The sequence below is a fragment of the Wasmannia auropunctata genome, unplaced genomic scaffold (genome assembly GCF_000956235.1).
Source record: "Wasmannia auropunctata unplaced genomic scaffold, wasmannia.A_1.0 LD334250.1, whole genome shotgun sequence".
Classification (NCBI taxonomy): Eukaryota; Metazoa; Arthropoda; class Insecta; order Hymenoptera; family Formicidae; genus Wasmannia; species Wasmannia auropunctata.
Genome location: NW_012028640.1, coordinates 544,776 through 568,932, shown reverse-complemented (window position 1 = coordinate 568,932; position 24,157 = coordinate 544,776). Strand labels below are relative to the sequence as shown.

Sequence of the window (24,157 nt, the reverse complement as noted above, 5' to 3'; positions counted from 1 at the left end):
GAGAGAGAGAGAGAGAGAGAGAGAGAGAGAGAGAGAGAGAGAGAGAGAGACGCTAGTCCGTCAGCCTGAGGCTATTAGGTACTTTGCATACATACACGGATACATACAGGTACCTTTCACATGGATATCTCGGAAATCGATGAACTAAAATAAATATCCACGAAGAAAGCGACACACACGCGCTAACACGGACTATTCCTCCTCGATACCCTCACGCGCGCGCGTTTATGTCACCTTGTAGAACGGTCTGTTGTCACTTGGTCGATAACCCGACCGGGGGATTCGTAAAATACATATATTTTCTTCGACAAGTGTCATCACCGTGTGATTCCGACGACGTCAGAACTGGCGGTGTCGAGTAGCGTCGAGTCACGGGAGTCCGACGCGTCCTTTTGAGACGAGTTGTGGCAACTAATTCCGTTATGAATATATTAAGCGGATTTCAATCGACAATACGATTTATTTGTAAGCCCGAAATGGCTCTTTGTACGCAGAGATTCTTTCGGTATATCTTACGCAAATATCATCAAGATGGCCAAGACGACGGAATAAAGAATTGAAGAAAGAACGAAATATTGGCAGCCACTGATCGATACTTTAAAGCCCCGAAATCCAGTAAAACGTCCTTCGGAGAGAAGCTTATTCTCCTCTCACTACCGTATCAAATAAAGTACGAAAGGCAACCGCTTTCTTAAATAATGCAGACGAGATATCTAACTCGCTATTCCGTCCGCTATCTCGTTTGGCGCACAGATTTTCCAGTAAAATAAGCACGACGAAGGCATTCCTTCACTATATCCATTTGCCTCGTGCATTTTTGTTTTCTTTTCCGCGCGGGGAAGCTTTTCATCCTCCTGTGTACCTATCTTAAATGTATTCGTAGATAGAACACACCGTCGCAAAAATATGCCAGAACTGATTAAGTCATGATATGAATAAGCGTTTAAGTCATTAGTTAATATAAATTAATATAAACAAATCTATATGGTAACTTTGATTAATATCAATATCAAGAAAAAACAAAACATTTATAATATTAAACTTTATATGCGCAAGAATTAAAATGAATTTCGAGCAACGAATATTCCTATATTTGTATACATGAATATTCTGCAGGAATATTTATACCTTATATCAAGTATACTTTTTATAAACTATATTTTTTTATGATTATTTTTTTTATTATTATCGCCATATATACTCGATTTTATGAAATTTATTTATAGAATATGAGAAATTGACAATTAAAAGTGTATGAACATAAAAAATAATTTACAATTATAAATTATTTCTTTTCGACAAATTACAACAAATTACTTTTGCAATAAAAGATAAATATCAACTTGTGTTGGAAAAAATATTTTACATGTAGTTTCACATATAATCTTTTTTTTAACTGAAAATTCTATAAATGCCGATCAATTAACTATATAATTAGAAATAAAGATTTCCTCGTGAACTTATCATTGATGTAATAACGTCAAAAACTATGTGTGTAATTGTGTTAACTATTGACGCAGTTAAATCGTTCGAATTTCTAACGTCCAGCATGTCAGTTAAATCGAATTCTGCAAAAGACAAGCAATTGATATTCAAAATATCGTTGGCGTTGCTTTTTTGATGCAATTGCGAATGATCGAGCACGGTACATCTGTACACCTGATAGCCTATCGCCCCGCAGCTAATATGCTGCACAGCGGAAAGATGGTTTTCACACACGAATACGCGAGAAGCACGCGATAAAATAGATATTGCAACGAAGGCAGTTTTTTTTCGCTCTTTCTTACACACCCACGCCCGCTGTACAGAGTGTCCCAGAAATACTGCTTCTCTCGACTGTAAACGCGAGAAGAGAAAACTTAGGAAAGGGACGATAGTGTGTTATTCAGAAGCAATTCTTCGCGACGCTGCTTACACAAATAACAACTTCAGCAACCGATTACAATTCAATTTAATGTTGCGCTATGGATACTGCAACCCACGCTACATTCAGCTGGCGGTCACGCAGAGCAGTCAAAGTCTAGAACTTTAAGTTCTAACTCAATCTCGCGGAATTTCGTGTATCAGCAGTTCTGTAACTTTCTCGGGCATTCTTGATATTAATATCGGCCAAAAGTTATCATGAATCTGTCCACATATATTTTAAGTAACAATAGTTTAAATGCTTCGTCATAACACAATTGATATCAGTTTTAAAGTTTTCATAATATTAATATGTATTTATCCGTTATTAAATTGGATAAAATAATGGTGATATCATAGAATATAATTCTCTTTTGGTATAAATTACCGATAATATAATATTTCTAAATCATCGATTCAAATGTAATAAAATATTAAGGAATGAATTAATCAGGATTCTGTTACAAGTTCCATTACATTATAATTTCAATGTTCAAACCAGAAGAATGTTTGCGTCAAGTTTTTAAAATTGAAGTTTTTAAACTCTTCGTGAATCAACTACGGAAATATCGATTTCTTTTAAGCACAAGAAAATACTGGGTTACACAAACGAACGGGGAAATGATATCGCATTACGTTCTTAGTAACATACCGATTCTTTAAGTCTGTCTAGTTTTTATACATTTATAAAAATATCTAAAAAAAACGCACAAGTTATAATATAGCAATCGCGAAACTTCGCGTCTGTAACGGTATTGAGAAAACAGTTAACCGTTAAAGACGAGCCGCTGTTAAAAGTGATAATTCATCAACAATGCTCATAAATTATCACTGCAAACCCGAAGAGGATTCTTTTGTGCCATGTGATTCTGCGGGATTCCATCGCAATTACGCGATAACTTGAAAAACGCAAGAGAAACGCGCTTACATGTTATCTAATTAAAGCTCACAGCAGTGATTTCCACGCTGCCTCGATTTCATAGATTACGATCGACATATACCCCATAATAACGTGGCAGCGGTAAAATGTGTTTTACAATTAATAACTGGAGGGAAATGTAATTTCTAGCGAATATTTCTGCACATTTCAGGTTTTGCCGACATCGTTGCTGCGATATTTTTAAAATATTGTAAAAGATAAACATTGTTATATAAATCTTGTAAAAATTAATGGGTGTACAATAAAAGTATAATAATGATTTATTCGACCTAGAGGATTATACATTTTTAATAATATCTGCAAGATATAATGTTTATCAAATATTACTGCGTTAATCTGATATTATATATCGTGAAATTTCCACGCAAAAGAAATTATTCGATTGTTTGCACTAAAATGATTCCAACGTGATACGTATGAATTATATGTCAACGTCAATCATGAATGAGCGGATACGTTCTGAAATCTGTTCCACCTCTAATCTCTACCTAAAACATCCGTTCGTGATAATTATACTGCGTCGCACGCGAAACGTGCCCGACTCCTTCTCCATTCTATTATATTCGTCTTGAATATCTTAATAAACACCTGCGGAAGTAACTCGCAGCATCTTGTCGAGCAGACGCGCGTAATTTACGCGCGCATTTATATTGCACGGCATGCATATTTTAGAAACGGAATTACAAGCTCACCAGTCGCAGCCTCCGCTAATCGTCATATCTTGCCCTTCGCAGCTCTCGTGGCGTCTTGCCGGCATGGTCCAGACGTCGAGGCGCCTGGAAGCCTTGAAGATCCTGAACGGCGCGGCCGCGACCCAGACGGCGGCAGCGACTCCGGAGCTCGAGGAATGCATAAAAAGGCAGCTGGCCACTTCCGGGGCGCAGACCGGTTCCCGTGAGGTCGCCGAGCAGGTGGTCAGCCAGTTGGAGAGGACACTGTACGACTTTCCGTGTTTGCGTGGCTGCGCCGAGGTCAAGAGTTACGCCACCGCGTGCTCCACTTTGGCCTGGGCGTGCCTGGCACGTTCCACGCCGCTGGTGCTCGACGCGGCGCAGAGTCTTGAGTTCCGTCGAGAGGTGCACGTGAGGCATCACGCCTCCCCGAATCCGCACGGGACCAGAATCAGATCGGTCCTGTGGCCAGGACTTCGGAAGGGCTGCCAAGGTCCCTGCCTTCACAGAGCCGTCGTGTTAACTTGCTGAAGCACTGCGATTTTTCTATAAAAAAAAAAAAAATTAAATAAAAAGGGAATTCATGCAGAATTAAAAAATATGTTTGAAAAACATGCAAAAATATTTTTCGTATAAATGAAATTTTTGAAATATATACAGGGAGAAAGTTGATCGAGCCAGATAAGCGAAACTATATACAATGATTTTTTCTAACGATTTAATTAAGTGTAAATTAATAATAATAAAATAACATATTGATTTAATAGTCACAGAAAAATGTATCTTTATCTCAGAACGTGATATAATTTTTAGAGTACATTTTGAGGAAGAAAAGTCTCGGACAGAGAGAGAGAGAGAGAGAGAGAGAGAGAGAGAGAAGAAAATAACATATAAAATTTACAGAGATACACAATACATAATTATAAAAATACAATATGCCGCAAATAATTCTGAGTACAATTATCAATTTACGAGATACCAATTTATGACATAAAAATGACTCAGAATTTTCAGAAGTACAATTATAATTTGGTAACAAAAATAGAGAAACGTGCGAGGTCGAACTCGCTAATTGAATGTACAATGAAAAGCAGAGACAATCCCCCGTGTGGGATGCTGCGCCCGCAGCATGCTCCAATTTCATTCGCGCTTATGATATGCATTCTACACCGTTGACACTTGACGCCGCAACCGGACCTTAAATTTCAGAAACGTATCTCGGGCGTGTTGCTCGTGGTTCCACCGACCGCAGAATCAAGAATTCAGGGTAGTATGACACGGTGTATATTGCAGTGTCTTGCCATTCTTGTTTACACGGTTCTTATCTACATTATGTTATCGTTGAGAAGAAAAAAAGAGAGAAAGAAAGAGAGAAAAAGATTTATATTAAACGTATCAATCGATACGGTACTTAATCCAAAAAGACGACAAATAAAAACCATAATATACTTATAAATGAATATAAGAAAGGAAATATTCGTAAAACCGAATGAAAAAATGTGCATATTTTTGTCATATTTAATAAGATATTAAGTTTAAAATAAATATTAATTTTCTCGTGAATGATATAATGTATCTTCATATTTAATACGAGACAGCTACGTTTTTCTCCGGTAACTGCTGTACCTGTAAAAATATTTATCTTTTCGATTTAATAATTGATATTATAAGAAATTGTAAATTGTAATTATTTTTAGACTTCTCGAAACTTGAGCAAATTACACAGACGTACCTATCCGTTACAATCAAAATATGATTATAAAATATATATAGAATATAGAATCTAAGAACATAATAACGAAAGAAAATAATTAGATTTGCAATTAAATTGTATAACGCTAGGAAATATTAACACATATGTTATTTATATCTACGCTAAGGGATTTTAATGCTCAATGTATGAAATTTATATTAAATTAATACTCAAAGTAGTCGACAATGATATTTTAATAATCGATAAGCTCTATTTTATAACAAAGCTGTGTATTGTTTCAATCGTTACACATTTATATTAAAATTATGTAAATTAACAATAAAAACGTTTAACGAAACGTTTATTACATTTATTGAAATACATCTCGAAATAATTGTAGGACCCTTATTCTAACAAGAAGAAGAAGAAAGGAGCGATATTAATTACGAAGACTGATATCAAGGCAGAAATTCAGACGAATCAAATTTAAGCATAATTGGCGCAGTTTCGTCTGAGAGGAAGTCTTAATAACTGAAATATACCACGATTACCACGTAATTGAGGCTAGAATATGCTTTAAGAATTCGCTGTACCAATCTCGTGTTCGATAGACATTAATAATTTTATATCGTCAAACGATTTTCTACGTACTTATTGATAAAATTAACACACAAATACATCGAAATAAATAATATCCCTTCAGTATTTTCCTTTTTATCAATGACGTAAATTAACTAATCATTATTAATGACGGAAATTTCTAATAACAATTTCAACTGTCTCAACATTCATCACATTCTCAAAAATAAAACAATTTAATTTTTTTCCATGAAACAACAATTTCTTATATTTTGATTATGTTACGTTATGTTCAATTAGGCGCTCTTAAAATAAGAATGACGCTTAAAATTTCAAGTGAATGTCATCCAATTGTACAAGTTGTAAATTATAATGTAATTAGCAATTTGCAATGACGTTGATATCAATTTAACTAGGCCACTCGTCCGAGATACATCTTTCCTCGCTGTGTTGATTCAACGTCATATTTCTGGAATGCGATCAAAAGCACCTAGGAGATATGAGATTATTTCTCTACCCGTTTAAATCTCTCTTTATACCGCCATCTCTTGCATCTCATTGCGCTTTCAATGCGGCAACGGGTATCTTCAATATAGTATCTTTTTCATCATATAACATCGGCAAGTTTTCTGTCCTACATTTTTTTTATCATACCATTTGTTTATATTTTCAAAAAATATATGCTGCAAAAACACAGAGAAAACATATTGAAAATATACGACCAAAATTAATAATGTAACTTCAACAATATAATAAATTACATAGTAACATGATCACGTGACATACCATTAAGTAATAAAAAAATACATGATAACCTCGTATTTAAAATCTAAGAATTATTTCTGTTAACGCAGAAATAAAGATTGTGGGGTTACTTGACGGTGAAATAATCAATGAACAAGTTTGTAGTTTCGAGAGTTTATTATAAATCTCATAGGGGTTCCTATGTACATCTTGGGTATGCTTCTAACGCTTTTACTAATCGAACAAGTATAAAAGTATGTCCTAACGATTATTCGTTTAGTCCTGAATTAATTATTGATCTAAATTACATTTTTATATATTGATAAAAAAATCGGCCAGCATTACAGTATATATAAATCACTTTTTTTCACATTACATAAAATATGTTTTCGAAATTAATAATGATCCTCAACAGATCTAAACGAATAAATCGACTGACACTGGAAATCTGACTTTGGTCGAATTATTTTATCGTCTCTAATCCTCATTTATTATATGATGGAAGGTCGAAGTGATATCTCTAGCTCGATATATGTTATGTATATATCCCAACAAAGATTTAATATAAAGGCAACGTAACGTCATTTTCAATGGATGACATAAGAATTACTTAAATCCACAGATGAGAAGTCTTGAATACAAGAATTTTAACAAATAAAGTCGCATACAAAATGAGATTTTTCCAAAGATATATGTTTTCTCTTCGTCATTTCTCGTTTCGCTTTTAAGATACACTGCATAATAATATGTAATTCTGTATCTACAGATTACATTCGAACTCTACAGTTGCAACAGATGTTAATATTTTTCGATAAAAATGAGTATTCTTACACCGAATAAGTTGCATGAATAATTACTACGTCCTCTTTAAAAATATATAGAATAAATCTGTATCAGTTAAAAAATTATATACCTAATATTATATAATATGTAATTATTGAATCTTTTTGATAATAAGTATATGGATCGTTTATAGTAGTCAACAATATTTCATTACGGCGAAGTAGACCTTAAAAAGTTGTTGATATTATAAATGCAATAGTAACACTGCAACTTATCTGGTAGTAACAACTTGCTATAACTAGGAAAAAGATATACCTATATAATTAATTTCTTATTATTTCTTTCAAAAATTTGTTCGTGATAACTCTAGAGAGTTCCGTGAAATACAACGCATTTTTAATCTCTCTCTCTCACTCTTATCAAAATTCAACGAATTACAAATTAAAAATATAAATATTTCATTAAGAACTAAATACTTAAGGAGGGATATGTATTTCTATTACATAATATGAATATTACATTGCATGAATAAATGTCGTGAATATGTGAAATATGAATTTTCTAACGATAATAGCTATGTGATAACATATGCATAAAGCAATAATCAAGTATCATTAGTCCCAAATAAACATTAGATTAATATAACGTTGCGTTGCAGAATCATTTTTATTTATATTTGTAATGGAAATAAAACCTGTTTAATGATCTCTCTAAAGAACGACATTAAAGATAATAACAAATCATAATCATATATGTCATAGGTCGTAAATTGGGAGACATGTACTGAAATTAAACACATATAATATTTCTGTACATGCGGGCTTAATCATTTTATATTATACCGTATTAAATGTTGGTACATTTCATAGAATCAAGTCTTTATTTGTAAAATAGTCGTGTCAAAAGTTAATAAAATTGTACTTTTCTTATCTAATTTATTTGTTCCTTTCTAGATAACCTTATCCCAAAATTGACATCGAAAAATTACACACTACAATAGTTTCAGCAATCTACACGGTGGAAACAGCGCATGGAATTCGTCTAATTTAATTATTGAAAATATACATTGTATATCCTAATATCGCAAATAAATTTCCGAAAGTTATAGAACAAATATATATGGTAGAGAAAATTGTAAGAACAATAACAAAATAATGATGCAATTATTTTCAATCGATTAGAAGAGAAATTATCTACCAGTAAAAGCTAAAAAGCAATACTTCTGATTGTATAGTTTTTGGTACTTTTTCCGAAAATATAAAAATGTTTTTTTTTTCGTATAATGATACTTTGACTGTCACGACAGTTTACATGATGACACACCATTTCTTTGTACTCTCTGCAGTTGGTTCAGCCGTCATTTTATTGTCATCATCTTTTACTCCGCTAATGTCTAACTTGGTTTCAAACTTACAAGGTGTGGCTTTCGGCGTGGAGGATACCTGCATAGGTATGCGCAGACTTTTCAATAGATTTATAGACGTATTCAATATACTACTGCTCTCTTCGTCCGATTTCTGTTTTTTCGCCGAGCCCCAATTCTCCGTTTCAATTCTACGTTTTCTGTCTAATGGGCTACCGTTCGTAGAGAAACTGTCGGACAATAAACCGCTGCCATAATGTAAATGTTTAGATTCCGTTCCCTCATCCTGTGGCATAGACATAGCTGATGTATTCACAAAGAGAGAACTATTCGGCGATATCCTTTTCTCACGGAAAGTAACGTGACGCATTCGACCGATGGAATGTCTTCCCGAGATGTTTCTCAGCGTCTTTCCAAACGAAAAGTCCTTTAACAGTTGATTCGGCATATCGTCCGTGTTACTTACGTCATAAAGCTTCGAATTGTCTTTCAGACAATCGTTGAGTCTGATCTGTACATCTTTCAGCATTATAGTTGAATCGTAAGAAACGAATGAAGCATCGTTCATGGTATCGTCAATTCTTTCCTTGTCCTTCTGTGTGTCATTCTGACTAACGGATTCCGACAATTCGGATATTTCCGATGTTGTGGATTCAACGATGTCGACCGAGCAGCTTTGGTTGTCGACAGAAATTTCGCTCTGCATCTCTTCGTTTTCATTTATACCGTTACCGTTCTTCATTTCCTCTGGTACCGGAGGTAATTCTTCTCCTTTACCCTTGTCCTTCGGATGTTTATCGTCCAATTTTTCTTCTCCATTATTTATGGAAATTTGTTCAGATTCAAATATTATTTTGATGTCACCTTCTTGATCTTCCACTTCTTTGGTTTCAGCATTAACACTTCCTACGACTCCTTCTTTTTCTTGGGAAACAGTAACGTTCTCCACAAATATTACCTCCTGGATAGGTTTCGCAGATGTTTGAAGTTGTCCGCTTGACACCAGTTCGAAGGTATGTTCAATATATCCTTCCTTATTCTCAACAGCTTCAACAGTTTTGTTGTTCTCTTCCGTAACATTTTCTTTTTGAATTGAAACATTCAATTTGACTTCAGCTTCGTCCGATCCTGGCTGCATGTCTGTACTTTTTGTTTCTGGATTTTTCATTAGTACTTTAAATTGCTTTGCTGTTTGATGTTGTTCAATTTTTGTTGGAGGGCGAAGTTTGCTCTATAACATATATTATTTCTACATTGCAAAGACCTAAGGCAATGCAAAAAGAACCTAATACATAATTTAAAGTCATAGACTTATCATCAGCATGAGTTATGCATTGTGCATCTCAATCAATTTGTAATTATTATACAGACTACATATTTTATTGATATTTATATACTTATGCATAATTTTTATAGAAATTTAATTATATTAAATAAAAATATATATATACACATATATAAACCAACATTCTGCTTATAAAATAAGCAAATAAAAATAGAGTGTTTAATATTTCAACAATAGTAAATAAATTAAATAATGAATATAAAATATTTTCATATTACAACATTATATATACCAATTAACTTTATTATTGTTTCTCGCACACTCATTTCTTTCTCCATATAAATTATTAAATATAGAGAAATAGAGGTATATAAGATTATTAATGGATAACAAATAAAACATGATTTTTTTTTAAATAAAAAAACAAATCTGTAAGCAGTACATAATTACATCAAACAATTATAACATGTAAAATATCCATATAAATTCATACTGATAAGCCTATACCTAATTGATACTAATAGATAACATTATCTTAATAGTAAGTTCTTAATAAATATCAGTGTTGTCTTTAGTTCATTTTAATCAATTGATTACTACTTAATATCGTCCAAATAAATAAAGTATAACACTTTAAGTACATGAAATGTAATACAATTTCAATGATTATGAATAAACCAATATATTACAATAATTTCCAAATAATTATTTAAAATCTAGTCAAAATAAAATCACATTAGATTTTGTTTTAGATCATAATAGTTTTTAAATTAAATAAGAAATTAAGAAAAATTAGAAGTATATACCTTAAAATGTTTTCCTGGTCCAGGCGGTATTATTCTCTTCTGTATTCCAACCAGTTTTGGCCTAAAATAACAAAATAACAAAAAATATTAATCAATTAAGAGATAAGCCATATTACAAATGGCCTTTGAGCAAGAAATGCTGGAGGTGATGAGAGGAACTAATTTAGAAGTATGTAAAAGAAGGTGAACCAAAGTTTCTCATCTAAGAATGGAAAAAATATCTTTGTTTCTTTTCTTACATGCATCAATTACAATGTTCTCTTTGTAAAATTAAATCTGAAACGTTGGTGTCTGGTTCAGCAACCTATTTCATTGCAAAATATGTCTTAACATGACTTTAACTTTAAAAAAGATATTCTGAACTGGCAACATTGATTCTTCGCTTCGAAATTCAGTGACGTTTATGCGATATGATTACAATGTACTTGTAAACGCGACTACATTTAAGAATGACTAGGTATGACATGATCTCGATGCAATATCCCAATTCTTTGGCAAACGTTACAAACAACATAAACCGACACCCCGTAAACTACAGCGGCAAGCAACTAACAAGTTCCAAGTGTCGCATCAAGTGCCAATACACAAACAATTTACTACAATCTGCAACTCCACTTCCAGGTAGGCCTAGGGAGAAATTTGGTCAGGTAGACTTGAAAGAGATAAGCGTGTGTATGCATATATATATATACATACACACACATATATATATATATATATACATCGCGCGACTGAGAAACTCTGGCGGAACTTGCAATTCGCTGGTTGCTGATTGTTTCTACAAACCTGTTCGACGCCTCGGACTCGCGCTGTCTCTCGGGCAAGCTAGATTCAGAAGCTCTCGACGGCACGGTCGTTGCCTTGAGCCTCCGAACGTACAAATTCCTCTCATCGCCCCCAGGGGCCGCCTTCTTTGGCGTCTTACCCATGGCCACGACAGCGATTAGCGGCGTGCCCTATTAGTCGCACCCGGTTAACTCCCCGCCCTTTTTTTTTTTATTTCGTCTTATTGCGATCTTACTTGCGTGCGAACGCAACAAGCCCGCGTGAGAGCCCCCACTTAACGTACGGCAAGTTTAATCTTGCTCCTTACTATCGCTCTCCTCTCGCGCTCTCTCTCACCATACACACAGCAATCATGCACGCATACGCACGCTCTCTCTCTCTCTCTCTCTCTCTCTTCTGCCGCAAGCTCTCCTCCACCGCTCACAAATATTAATAGTCGCCCTTTCTTACTCTCGTCGCGGCCGACTATTCGCGACGTGGATCTCGCCGTAACGAATGCGGGCGCCGGGTATCTCGTGCACGAGAGAGCGGGACGAACGGCTCCGGTCGAGAGTTCAAGCGCACGTACGTACTACGCAGGACGCCATACAACCGCTGACCGACCGTAGTTGTATTGTACGGCGTACGGCGAGATGGGCTGACGATGAATGCGAGCGCGTACGCAGGCGCAGACGCGCGCCAGCGGCCGGCCGCTTTCCACGGACGCTTCGACGAAAAAATTGCACCACGACGCGCGGAGAGTGGCGGCGACGACTCTCGGAGTCTCGTGGTAGGCGACTCGGCGGGATTTTCTCGGGTTTCACGGGCGACGAGAAATCGACCGGAGCGATCACGGAACGGAACGAAACGAAACTGGTCCGGACGGCCACGGATTACAAATGACCGATCGGTGTGTGTTTATGTGTTTGCACTTACGCACATGTACGTAGTACAACCGGCCGGCTCGCCCTTGCCGTGTCCTCGTGTGCGTTGGTGCGGCGAGATCCCGTTTGGCGTGCTACAAACGCGCGGCGTTCGCCGTGGCGCTGTCGTCGCTTTCGCGCGTCGCGTACGAATACGAGCCGGCCGGCGGAGAAGCGAATGGCGATCGTTTTAGATTAGATCGGAGTATATGCCACGCCAATCACACTTTTCCTTGGGGAAAAGCGAAAAATTTGGCCTGTAGAAGTTGATGATGAAATTTTCCATGTTTTCATATTTTTACTTTAGATAAAACACAATTATATAATAGTAAATTCAGTTCAAAATAGTAGATTCAGTTCAATTTTAGACGCGCGAAACAAAATGTATAATGTTATCGTCTATTTGCCGTCTATTTAAATATTGGAAAAGATCAATACGTATCTAACGACGACGGTATTGTACAGTTGTAGACACATCGATCGCGACCCTTTTTTTCTCATAAGTTTCTAATATATATTTAATATATATAATATATATTTTATAAATAAATAATATTTTGCAAATGCGAACCACGATGTACGATCTTTAGTCTAGAGACAGTATATAACACCAATCGTGGTCCGCATTTGCAAAGTGTTAGTGCGTTTTGAAATCTATAAAAAAGAAAGTGTCGCAATCAATGTGTCCATAACTGTACAATACACACACACATACACCATGCTGCGCCCCAAGGTGGAGGTAACTCCGGATTGCGGATTGTCGATTTCGAAATCGCGACAACGAGTATAATAAATGATCGTATGCGACAACGAGTATTTAATTATTACACGTCATTATTTACTCGCGATCAATTTCACTTGGGAGATTCACTTTTGGACGGTAAAAGTTACTGAGCTACGACTATAATTCGAACACGACGCGCCGCAGACGCGCTCCGTGGCCTCCGTGTCGATCGATTGGAACTATCGATCGAGCGATATTGCGATCCTCGAAGAATCGAATCGAAATGGCCGGAGCGGAGCCGCCGGTCGGAGCAGCTAACCGATCGCGATAATTTTACGCGGATGTAACGTAGAAATCAAATCCGACCTATCTTTCTCCAAGTTAATAGAAAAATAAGTCATTAATAAAATAATAATAAATACGAATAATTAAAATATGCACCTAGCGAATCAAATCCGACCTATCTTTCTCCAAGTTAATAGAAAAATAAGTCATTAATAAAGTAATAATAAATACGAATAATTAAAATATGCACCTAGCGACGATTATACGCATCCTCGTCCCTCGATAAGAATTAAAGTACATAGGTTGCAACACACGGCCGCGAGCACTCGAAAACTGCAGTTCGTCGAAACCGTGATATTAATGTAATGATTAACACGTATAACGACGATCTACTATCTCGACAAAATGCTACTTCGTTTATGACGTAAAGTTATTTCGCGAAACACTCTTCCGCGAGATTGCCGTTATCGATTGAGAAAAACATATAGAGACCGTGCGAAAAATCACGGAGCGACTCGAGATCGCAATATAAGCCGGGTCCGGCCGGAGCGCTCCGTCACCGATACTATCAGAGACACAGATGGCCAACTCTACTCTTTCATGACCACATCGGTACAGTTGCCGGGCTTTCCTTCGGAAATTGGGCCTCGCCACTTTGGGGTTATCGACGTTATCGACTGTCGCATTTTCGCGCGGAGCGAAATTTCCAAGTTTGCCCAACTGTTGAAACCGACAATTCCTCGGCGGAGGTTACTCCGGATGACTCGACTCGGGGATGACGTTGGTTTAAGCTCGGCGAACGTCGCGTAACGCGTGAATGGCCTTTACTCTGGCGGGTGCTGCTTCGGACGAGCGCGCTCACTGACTCTTTCCACCCACGTGCTTATTAGTGGTCTTACACGAGACGCGCGCGGAACGCCCGATCGGAAGGGATCGACAATGGGCGCGATTTTGCGGCTGTTTCTGCTCGCCGGCGTCCTGGTGGAGGCCCTCGCCACGGAATGGAACACGCAGGACTACATGAAGCGGGAGCATTCTCTGATCAGGCCGTACCAAGGTATAACGCCATCGGCACTTGTCGCTCGTCTCCCCCGGGGTGTCCCGTCGCCCGCGGAAGGATTTGCCCGTTCATCTATTATCCAGTCGCGATCCGCGGAACCAGTTTGGCTATGGGTTTTGAGGTTACGAGGCCACTAATTAATGCGGAGAGACTTTATCTTTTTCTATAAATAACGACGTTAATGAAAAACACGTATCTACGTGTTTCGTCAGCTGAGTCGCAAGATTAGTAAAATGTAGATAGGACAAAGAGTCGAGTTTTTTTTCTTAAAAGAAACGCGAGAGCTCCAAATGCTCCAGTTTTTTTTCTCCAATTATAAATTTCCTCCTTGGAATTTCCTGTTGCGCGCCAACGTGGAAGAATTTATGCTGGTTCATTTGTTATTATCTAATCGCAATTGGCGAATCAGTTCGCTACTGGTTTAAGGTTACAAGGCGATTAATTAATGCAGACTTGCATCGCTATATCAATGTTTCGTAGCTAAAATTAAATATACATGAGTTAAAAGTGTCATTATTTTTTTAAGAACGCAATTTTTATTTTTAAAAATTATAGATCACTTCTGAAAATCGATAGATCGATAATTTTAAAAAGAATTTCTTTGCAATATGATGTTACAAAATATTATTCACAGAGAAAGAAAGATTAGTACACGTATACATTTTGAAATAATAAGTAATATAAATTATGCAAGCATCGATGAAGCTTCGATAAAAGTTTAGAAAGCATGCAATGAGTTTCTAGTATATTTTTTTATCATATATATAAAATGGATTATGAATTAATTACTTATGATACAGCATATTTATTAAATTATTTTTTTTATATGGTAGTATACGTAAATATTTTATTTTATTTTATTTTTTACTTTTACTCCACCGGCTGGTGGATTACAGCGCCTTCGACCTTCTTGCAAGGTTATACAGCGCTACGTAAATATTTTATTTTATTCATAAGATTATGTTTAACACAATAGGCACTGGTATGACGATACCTTACTGGGACTTCATGGGAAGTACGATGGTGACTAACAGTTACATTAGATTAACTCCTGATTTACAAAGTAAACAAGGTGCCTTATGGAATTCTGTGGCAAGTATTTCACTTGTGCATTAACGCACGAGTCTTAGATGTATGACTTTAGTATGTGACATGGTGTATGAAAATTATACGTATTATATGTGTGTTCGCCACAGTTGAGATTTTCGTTATATTTATAGCCATGCTACATAGACAATTGGGAACTGCAAATTCAATTCAAAGTACACGGAAAAGGAAAGGATTTGTTTGGAGATGGTTTTGTCATTTGGTACACCAAGGAAAGGATGAAATCCGGTCCAGTGTTCGGGAGTCAGGACTACTTCCAAGGATTAGCAGTGATACTTGACACATACAGCAATCATAATGGTCAACATAACGTATGTTGAACGCAGTCTTCTAAAATCTGATTATAGTTTGAGTAATCGAGTTAAGAGCATGCAACTTTGAGTGTTTTTTAATTAACAAAACTTAAGGTTCTTATATCCTATATTTAGCCTTATTTTTTTTTTATGTTTTCCTTTAATACGTAAATAATATATTTGCAACAGCATCAACATCCTTATATCTCGGGAATGGTTAACAATGGATCTCTGCATTACGATCACGATCGCGACGGCACTCATACTCAACTTGCTGGATGTGAAGCTAAATTTCGAAACTTGGAACACGATACGCACATAGCTGTACGATACGAAAGAGACGTCCTAACCGGTACGTAAAAATCAAGTTTTAAACACAATGCTTTTTTTATATTGTGGCGTGTGTCATATAATCGTTTATCTTCCTTTATTCTACTATCTTTCTTTGTTCTTATTCATCGTTTGTACTTTGTCTTGTCACGTTAAAATGAATCGTACTTTGTTTCCTGTTTTTTATGTGCTTTATAATTATCTCTTTCTTGATTTGCAAGTGTGTGTGCGTGTGCGCGCGCGCATGCGCAATTGCGTGTGTGTAGATGCACACACATGTATGCGTGTTTACTGACTAGAATTATACACATATGCCTATATACACATAACTCCACATTTCTCAATGTTTTTTTTTTCTTATTTCAATAAAGTCTCCACGGACCTTGCCAACAAAGCAGCATGGAAACAATGCTTTCAAGTGTCTGATGTTAAGCTTCCAACTGGATATTATATTGGAATTTCTGCTACCACGGGTGATTTGTCTGACAATCATGACATATTGTCAATTCGTTTTTATGAACTAGACCTACCAGATGATGTAAGCACTGATTTTATTCTTTTTCGATACTTCCGTTATATTAATTGTGTGATATGCCTGTAAAGCACATATATTGTTATTTGATAAAAATGTAAACTGATTATAGTAATTTACACAAATTAATGATACTTAAAAATATAATGTCAATTTACAGCCTAAGCCTTTTGAAGACAGATCAAAAATTGTGCCATCAGCAGCATTCTACGATGCACCAAGAGGTATGCAGTTAAATAAGATTTTGTATAAATTTATTATTCTAATATAAATTTTTTATTTTCAGAACGTGTAGAAGATCCGAAACAATCTAGCATGAGTGGAATAAAACTTTTCCTACTGATGTTAGTCGGTGCACTCGTGTTAATAGTGTGTGTTGTCATTGTCATTATGCTTTATCAGAAGCATCAGGAAAATAGCAGAAAGCGATTTTACTAAGTCAGGATTTAGATTGCGTGTGTGTGGCTTGTGCGTTGCAGCTTACCGATTTCTCCTTTATCCGAAATTTTTCATTTGTAAGATGTAAGTTGTAATATGCTCATAAGACTGTCTTTATTTGGTTTTCTTTTTTTTTTTTGTTATGAAAATTAGTATAAACCTTTTCCTTTGCGTGTAAGAATAAAAAGTCTTCAGGGTAAAGGAGAGACGTGCGTGCGTGTGTATTTAAGTATTCTAATGATACTGATTCCAATATTTACAGAATGTTGTTCCATTGGATTAACTGTCGATGTCATTGATTGGGCTCAATGTACATTTATCTGATTTTATAATAGTCAGTAAAAATATGTATTTATTACAGTTCCTTTACCAAAGTTCTTGAAATACCACGTCGAATTTAACGAAATAAGTCTTTTTTTTACATAATTGACTTCTAAAAAAATATGTAGGATGAGAAGACGTAATGAATGTATTATGACGTGTACATTGTTAACTATATTTAAGAAAGGTCTTGGAAAAATTCGTATATTATATGTATTAATTTCAAGCCATATGCAAATCATACACAAGCTTTTTGCGGTAATATATACTTTTTCCAGAACCTTTTTGGCTAGGTTGGAACCATAAATTAATTCTAAAGTCCAGTGATTTTAACTACTTAAGGATATATACATCACAGATAAAAGGGATATTGTTTAACTAAATAAGGTATAGAAATTAAACAGAATTTCTATTTCTATGCAATTTTTTTTTTGCACATTGAATAATTATTTTCGTATACAAATTATAGATACAGAAAAGACTTTATTAACATAGATTTTATATTTGTACATAAGGAAAATTAATGTATTCGAAACTCTCATATTGCATAAAGTTTGTGATGGAGATTATTTGCAGATTATAGATTTGCAACTCTAAACAAATTATTGGCCATATAAATTATGCTGTGTTAGAGTGATATCTAATATCGCATGAAAGTATATGCAATGTGGGGGATTCTACTGTATCTCAGTATAAAATAATTACATAGTAAAATTCTGTACTGTAATCTTTTTATATGGAAACTAAGAAAAAGGGAACCAAACCGTTTAATAAACTTGTCTTGTTATCGACATGATGTTATCATTCGACACAATAAATGTATCATGTTGCCAAATACAAAATGAATAAATAAATCTATAATTCTGAAGGTATACGTTTTTTTTTACTTTTTTCACAAAAGAACTAGATACAAGGTATTAAAACTCATTACACAATTGTATTGAAATAAGACAACATTTTGAATTTTATTTCTGAATATAATATTGTTCATGACAAAAATATACATTTGCACATCAGAATGTAAGAATTCGTGATGTCTTAACGCATTTAATTTTCATTTGTCTGCTCTTGAAGAAGCATATAGAGTACTTTTATTATCAACATTAAAATCATTCGAACAGAAAACACCAAGGCACATCTATGTCTGTCTTATCTCTTTGCTACTGTACTGGTCTTGGTTCCTATTGTCGTTGTGTGATACAATGACGAAACTGCCCTTAACTCTACCAGATAGATATGCTCATTAATATTTTGTAGAGCTAAACACTTAACATCGATGTACAGTATAGTGAATTGTTTGTACATGTATATATATTTTCAGTGTTCTTTAAAAGCTGCATTATTCAGGTAACTGAATTTTGACATGTCTAGTGTAGTAGTGTTCTAACAGAATGTTAGTATACGACAGTACTGCACAAAATTTTTTATGAAATAACATAGTTCTCTTAATAATAATAATAGCTTATTTAATATTCTAAGATTATTTACAAATACAGAGGTTGCATACTGCCTTGCCGTTAAACTAATTAAAATTTCATCGCGATATAATGTATGTACTATAAAAACCTAGTAAGAAATACAATTTCACTACAATGTTAAAACAAGATCAAAAAGATGTTATCTCTTATTATTCTCCATAAACGGAATACAAAAATATCAAGCGTTTCTCTCTTCCTTTTTTTACTGGCAGCAATGCTTATAGGAAAATATATAAATCTTAAAATATATGGTATATATGTATATATAATACTCTGAAGCAAATTATGACTTGTTCATGAAAGCCTAATGTAACTATTAATATGTATACATACATATATACATACACACACGCATATACATAGTATATGTATGTATGTATGTATATATGTATGTATATATGTGTGTGTACGTATGTATGTATATTGCCTGAGGCATTCGGTAACATTGAAATATTTGCACTATTTTCTACTTTCATATCACACACACACATTTACATGTATGTATTAAACGTTGAAGAAACGCTGCTTTGTATATATAACAATTTCTTGTTTCAGTTTAGTTTATACTATATGTAGCATGCTATCAGATAACATGTTGTTTTATACAGTACATTTTCAATTATAATGCAAAAAATGAATGAATAATTTATTACAATAATATAAATTTTTAATAAATATTCCATAAAATTGTCTGTCACAAACACAAAATTTTTTAATAGAGTTTCCATGCTGAAATACCTTTAGGACATTTATAAGACAAAGTTTACATTGCAAATATACCAAAGATACCACATTTGTTTAAAATTGTATTTTTTTTTTTAGTACATCAACAAGCGTTCTGTTTCCAAATTTTATTTGTTCAGAATCTAATAGAATTCTAATAGTAATTTAATTTTTCCTTAATATAAATCGCGTTAAACAAATTCTGTTTAACATGGCGATAATTAGATATCGAGAAAATTTCGCTACATTAGGTCTAAAAAGCTAGAGAGATCTAAAGGATTCAGTCATATAGAATGTCATCACTTGAACATCACAATCGGATTTAACAGAAAGTTTAATACAGTCTTTACGCTGAGACAAAGATCTCTGATGATAGAGCTTAAACTTATACGATGCCTGTAACGTTTATAAGACGTTTTCAAATCAAGAGAGTTGCATGCAAGACATCCTACCTCTTCCAAATCGATGTGCGGCTCGGCGCCGCCGAGAAGAGATTCCGTTTCTAAGCCATTGTTCAGAAGCGCGCCGGCAAACCAAATCTTATCGCCCGGATATATGTTCAGACTGAAATTGGTGAAGGAATGGTCCGCAACGAGACGTATCTCCGTGGTGCTTCCCCAAATGCCGCTTTTCATCTTGACGAATATCTCAAACTCGTATTGATCCCAAGACGGAAAATAACATTTGTTCCTTTTCTTTTGAATGCTCGTGATGTGCTTGCAGTTCTTTCGACGAATGTCATCGCCCGAATTACATTTTTCCTCGTACGGTTCACCGTACATACAACTAAGTAATGTTCTGATGTTGTCGGGCAACCTGTTTAATACAACTGCAATATTGTTCTTCATCGATTTCACTCTAATATTCGTCACGTAGCCTTCCCACGAGACGGGCACGCCTTCCAGTTGAGCGCATTGCACCTGCACTTGCGCCTTCGACGACAATTCTTCCCACGCAGGTTGATGACAGTAGTTCTGATACTGATCCCATGTTAAGGTAGACGCGATATCGTACGTCTCGTCGGAATCCTGGTTGTATTCCATTAACATCGGCCACGATAAGAACGTCGCAGCACCAACGCCAAGAACAATCTATAGAAAAGATATAATTTACAAGACACTCATACATATTAATAAATACATGAAGAATATTGTGAGTCTAAGATGAGCAGATACGACGATATACGTACTTGCATGAGCGTGATGATCCAATTAAATCTCGACGTTCTGGTCTTCCTCAGGTACCACGAAGCGAAGAACGGCATTCCTCCGAGAACAGTGGTAATCGCTATCCTCATGGCCAGATCATTTTCTGACAAGTATTTGGCAATCGCTACGAACGGTAGGATGATGGAAGCGATACCGGCGATTGGAAGAAACAGGACCATGCCGACTAATGCGAGAGCGCCTCTGATCAGGCCGTACCACGTGGCACCTTGGGAACTGAAGATCGCTATTTGCCACCAACTCAGAGTAACGCAGTGGGGTATCAGAATCCGATACGTGCCGCGCCAGCCGTCCCGCGCGGCCATTTTCGCGAAGACCGCCGGTATCAGGAGGTAAAACACGGCGCGGAAGTTCAGGCAAAACTCTATGCCGTTGCCGACAACGTAGGACGCGAACGTTGGCACCCTGATGTCCAAGAATCTCCAGCTCTGCGCCACAACCATGTCCGTCTCGTAGGGATACTTGGCGAGTACGTGCACGCCGAAGCTGAAGAGGGCCAGGAAATCGGGAAACCGCGAAGAGTCCCGCCACATGAAGCTGCAGAGGGTGATGAGGGTGAGCGTGACCGCTATTATAGTGAATTCAGATTGCGGAGTCCACTGGTGGGCTATCAGAGGATAGATCATCAGGTTCAGCAACAGCGCGAGAAAGAAGTGCCCGTACGGCTTCAGGTTGTTGCGGCAGAACTGATACTCCGCCTCCTCGGGATTCAGATTTCCGCCCGAGTAGCTGAGAAATAGGCCCGACCACACGCGGAAGTTGTTGAACTCGCGCTTCCGTTGGAGCATTTGGAAGGTGGCCACCACCATGACCACGAACGAGAGGTAGTAGAGAGCCATCGGTATAAAAAGTAACAGGCTCTCCGTGCCGAACAAGGAGTACAGCAAGAGTAGCAGGAGAATGTGTAGATTCGACGTGAAGAGAACCCTGTTGATCGACACCCCTCTGTGGCCCAGGGTCTCGACCAACCAACTGTAGAGACGTTTCAGCGACGTAAACGGATGGACGAACGGCCTCTGCAGCAACGGTATCGTGTCCAGCGCCAGTTCGGAAGGATCCACCATGCAGAGAGCATGCGACACTATCGGAAGCATTCCGCGCGCGTAGCTCGCGGCCGCGGACACCAGAGCGGCCTCTGTAATCTTCTCACCCTGATCCGTCCAACCTGCGATTGCACAGTAAAATTCAAGTGAAAAAAAAAAAAACGTAACGTACAAGTGATAAAAAAAATATGGAAATCTCTTTTACCGTGACCGTCGTTCGTTCGGTCTTCATCCTTTGCCGGTGGGGAATCATCAGGAAGTCCATTTCTGGGGAAGCAGTCGTTATCATTGTCGTTCACTTCCTTCTGCGACGAGTTGCTGGAGGTGTTATTCGATTGAAAGTAATCGGCACTGCTGGTCGATGGGGATGACAAATTCCTCATACGTTTTTGCAACTGCTCCATAGTTATGAAGTCCTCGCCGTTCGACAAACTGAACAGTTTCATATTCATTTATACAGCGTGTGAGACACATTGATTCGTATAATGTCTAATTACTTCTTCTTTACCTCATAAACATCTCCCTGGCGGCTCTTCTCGCCAACTTCTCGTCCTGCGTCATGTCTAGACAGCTTTTTACGTCGTAATAGTTATGCTCCGTGATACCGCGGCCAGTCGCCAAGCACTTTCTGAGAATATCAGTCGCTTCTAGATTTCCTTGCTCCGAGGCCTTCGTTAGCCAGTAAACGCCCAATTTTGCGTTCTCGTCTTTATCAACATCAAGCTCTTGAAATATAATTGTAAATATAATTGTATACATCAGATATAATAGCCTAGTAAGAACGAGACAACGTAAAAGGAACTTTGCTGTCAAGAGTATACTTCGCTTACCGCAATGCTCCTCCAATAACTGCTTGGCCAAAATCACTTGAGATTCCGGACAGCCGTCTTCTGCCAATCGGGAACGTAACCGTCTAAGAGAACCTTTAGGCCCATCTATCAATAGGACTTAGAATTAGCTATTTAATCAGAAAAAAAAATAATCAGAATTCATGTCCAGTATGTCACATATATACATCATGCACATATACGAGACATATATACACACATATCAACTTGACAGTTTATAAACTGATAGTTTCACGTATTGTTTTTATTGCAAGCGATACACATACGGATGATATATAATTCTATTATCCGTGTATACGATCCTCTATTATTCGTATATTCTATGATTTGCATTCTAATCGTTTTCAAAATTTTTATTCGGACTACTCCAATTTCGTTGATACGTAATAATTACATATCAATTGTCAATAACGCGCTTTTTCTTATTGATACTACGTTAAAATAAGAGAATAGCAATTATCAGCGAGAGATCGATTGGCGACTCATTTAATTCCGCGTCGCGATTGAAATAGAGATTTGTCAGTAATTTTCGTCATTTCCTTCGTTCGACGATTCGCACTTGTCCGTTAAAAGTGTTAAAAGAAGACGGGTATTGGGGTACGCGTCGAATACCGCGCGATTTTCATCACGTGCGCGTCTCTCGAAGCGTGAAATCAGCGCGTCCTCGCCCGGGCCGGGCGACCCTCGGACCCCGGTCGCGTTTGCGTCCCCCCCTCCCCTCTCAACCTTCACCCCGGGGCGATGATTTACCGTGGAGCGTCCACTGTTTTCTGCCGGATCTACCAGACAGCGGTACGATACCAGCCATGACTCACGGCTCAGGGCGGAGGGCGCGGTTCCGAGATTCGTCCGCACTCGCGTTCTCTCGCGGCGCCGAGAGAACAAACTCGTCGGCCTCGTCGCCGCGAACGCCTGGCTGACGTGCGCCGTGCTCGTCTCTCTCGCGTGCCGAATCGCGCCGCGCGGGCGCCACACGAAACGCCGAGGACCACAATACACGCACGCACGCACGCACGAACCACGCACGTTGCGCGGCTTCGCCGAGCGCTCCTGTTGAATAGCTGGCGAAGCGTGGAGCAGTGGATGCGCGGCGCCGGCGGCGCGTGCGCGTCCCTGACTGCCTGCCCAGAGCGTCGTGTCAGGCTAGGTTGGATCAGGTTGAGTACGTAAACAAAGCGCCGGCTTCACGCGAGCGCAGCGGCGTAAAGTGCCGCTCCGAAATTTGAATCTCTCGCCCTCGAGGCGTACATACCGCCGCGGCGCGTCTCCGCCTTGAAGGATCCCCTCCCCCCCCC

The 24,157-nt window shown here is 37.3% G+C and overlaps 4 protein-coding genes across 6 annotated transcripts in view; 2 read left to right on the top strand and 2 right to left on the bottom strand.

Annotated features, from left to right (window-relative positions):
• LOC105458934 overlaps window positions 1-5,564 on the top strand; it is an 18,065-nt gene extending 12,501 nt beyond the window's left edge. Inside the window, exon 5 of the mRNA XM_011704557.1 lies at window positions 3,577-5,564. Coding sequence (XP_011702859.1) covers window positions 3,577-4,044 — 468 coding nt within the window. The 3' untranslated portion in view covers window positions 4,045-5,564. The remainder of the gene's footprint in view (window positions 1-3,576) is intronic.
• A 1,123-nt stretch (window positions 5,565-6,687) lies between these two features.
• LOC105458930 lies at window positions 6,688-12,454 on the bottom strand. 3 transcript variants are annotated; one of them, XM_011704547.1, is made up of 3 exons: window positions 11,553-12,454; window positions 10,767-10,827; window positions 6,688-9,906 (listed from the first exon to the last, which is right to left on the bottom strand). In XM_011704547.1, exons 1-3 carry the CDS (start codon window positions 11,693-11,695, stop codon window positions 8,620-8,622), a joined length of 1,491 nt encoding a protein of 496 aa, XP_011702849.1. In that variant the 5' UTR covers window positions 11,696-12,454; the 3' UTR covers window positions 6,688-8,619. The 3 variants fall into 3 exon arrangements, with proteins under 3 accessions (XP_011702849.1, XP_011702850.1, XP_011702851.1); XM_011704548.1 differs by having other exon boundaries at window positions 11,692-12,453; XM_011704549.1 differs by having other exon boundaries at window positions 12,003-12,453.
• Window positions 12,455-14,100: 1,646 nt separating this feature from the next.
• LOC105458927 (vesicular integral-membrane protein VIP36) lies at window positions 14,101-18,412 on the top strand. Its single transcript, XM_011704545.1, has 7 exons — window positions 14,101-14,520; window positions 15,500-15,615; window positions 15,744-15,941; window positions 16,113-16,275; window positions 16,625-16,791; window positions 16,946-17,009; window positions 17,072-18,412. Exons 1-7 carry the CDS (start codon window positions 14,403-14,405, stop codon window positions 17,221-17,223), a joined length of 978 nt encoding a protein of 325 aa, XP_011702847.1. The 5' UTR covers window positions 14,101-14,402; the 3' UTR covers window positions 17,224-18,412.
• Window positions 17,613-23,911, bottom strand: LOC105458928 (wolframin). The gene is made up of 6 exons (XM_011704546.1): window positions 23,613-23,911; window positions 22,845-22,949; window positions 22,523-22,739; window positions 22,220-22,446; window positions 20,935-22,136; window positions 17,613-20,836 (listed from the first exon to the last, which is right to left on the bottom strand). Exons 1-6 carry the CDS (start codon window positions 23,668-23,670, stop codon window positions 20,045-20,047), a joined length of 2,601 nt encoding a protein of 866 aa, XP_011702848.1. The 5' UTR covers window positions 23,671-23,911; the 3' UTR covers window positions 17,613-20,044.
• Between the last annotated feature and the right edge of the window lie 246 nt (window positions 23,912-24,157).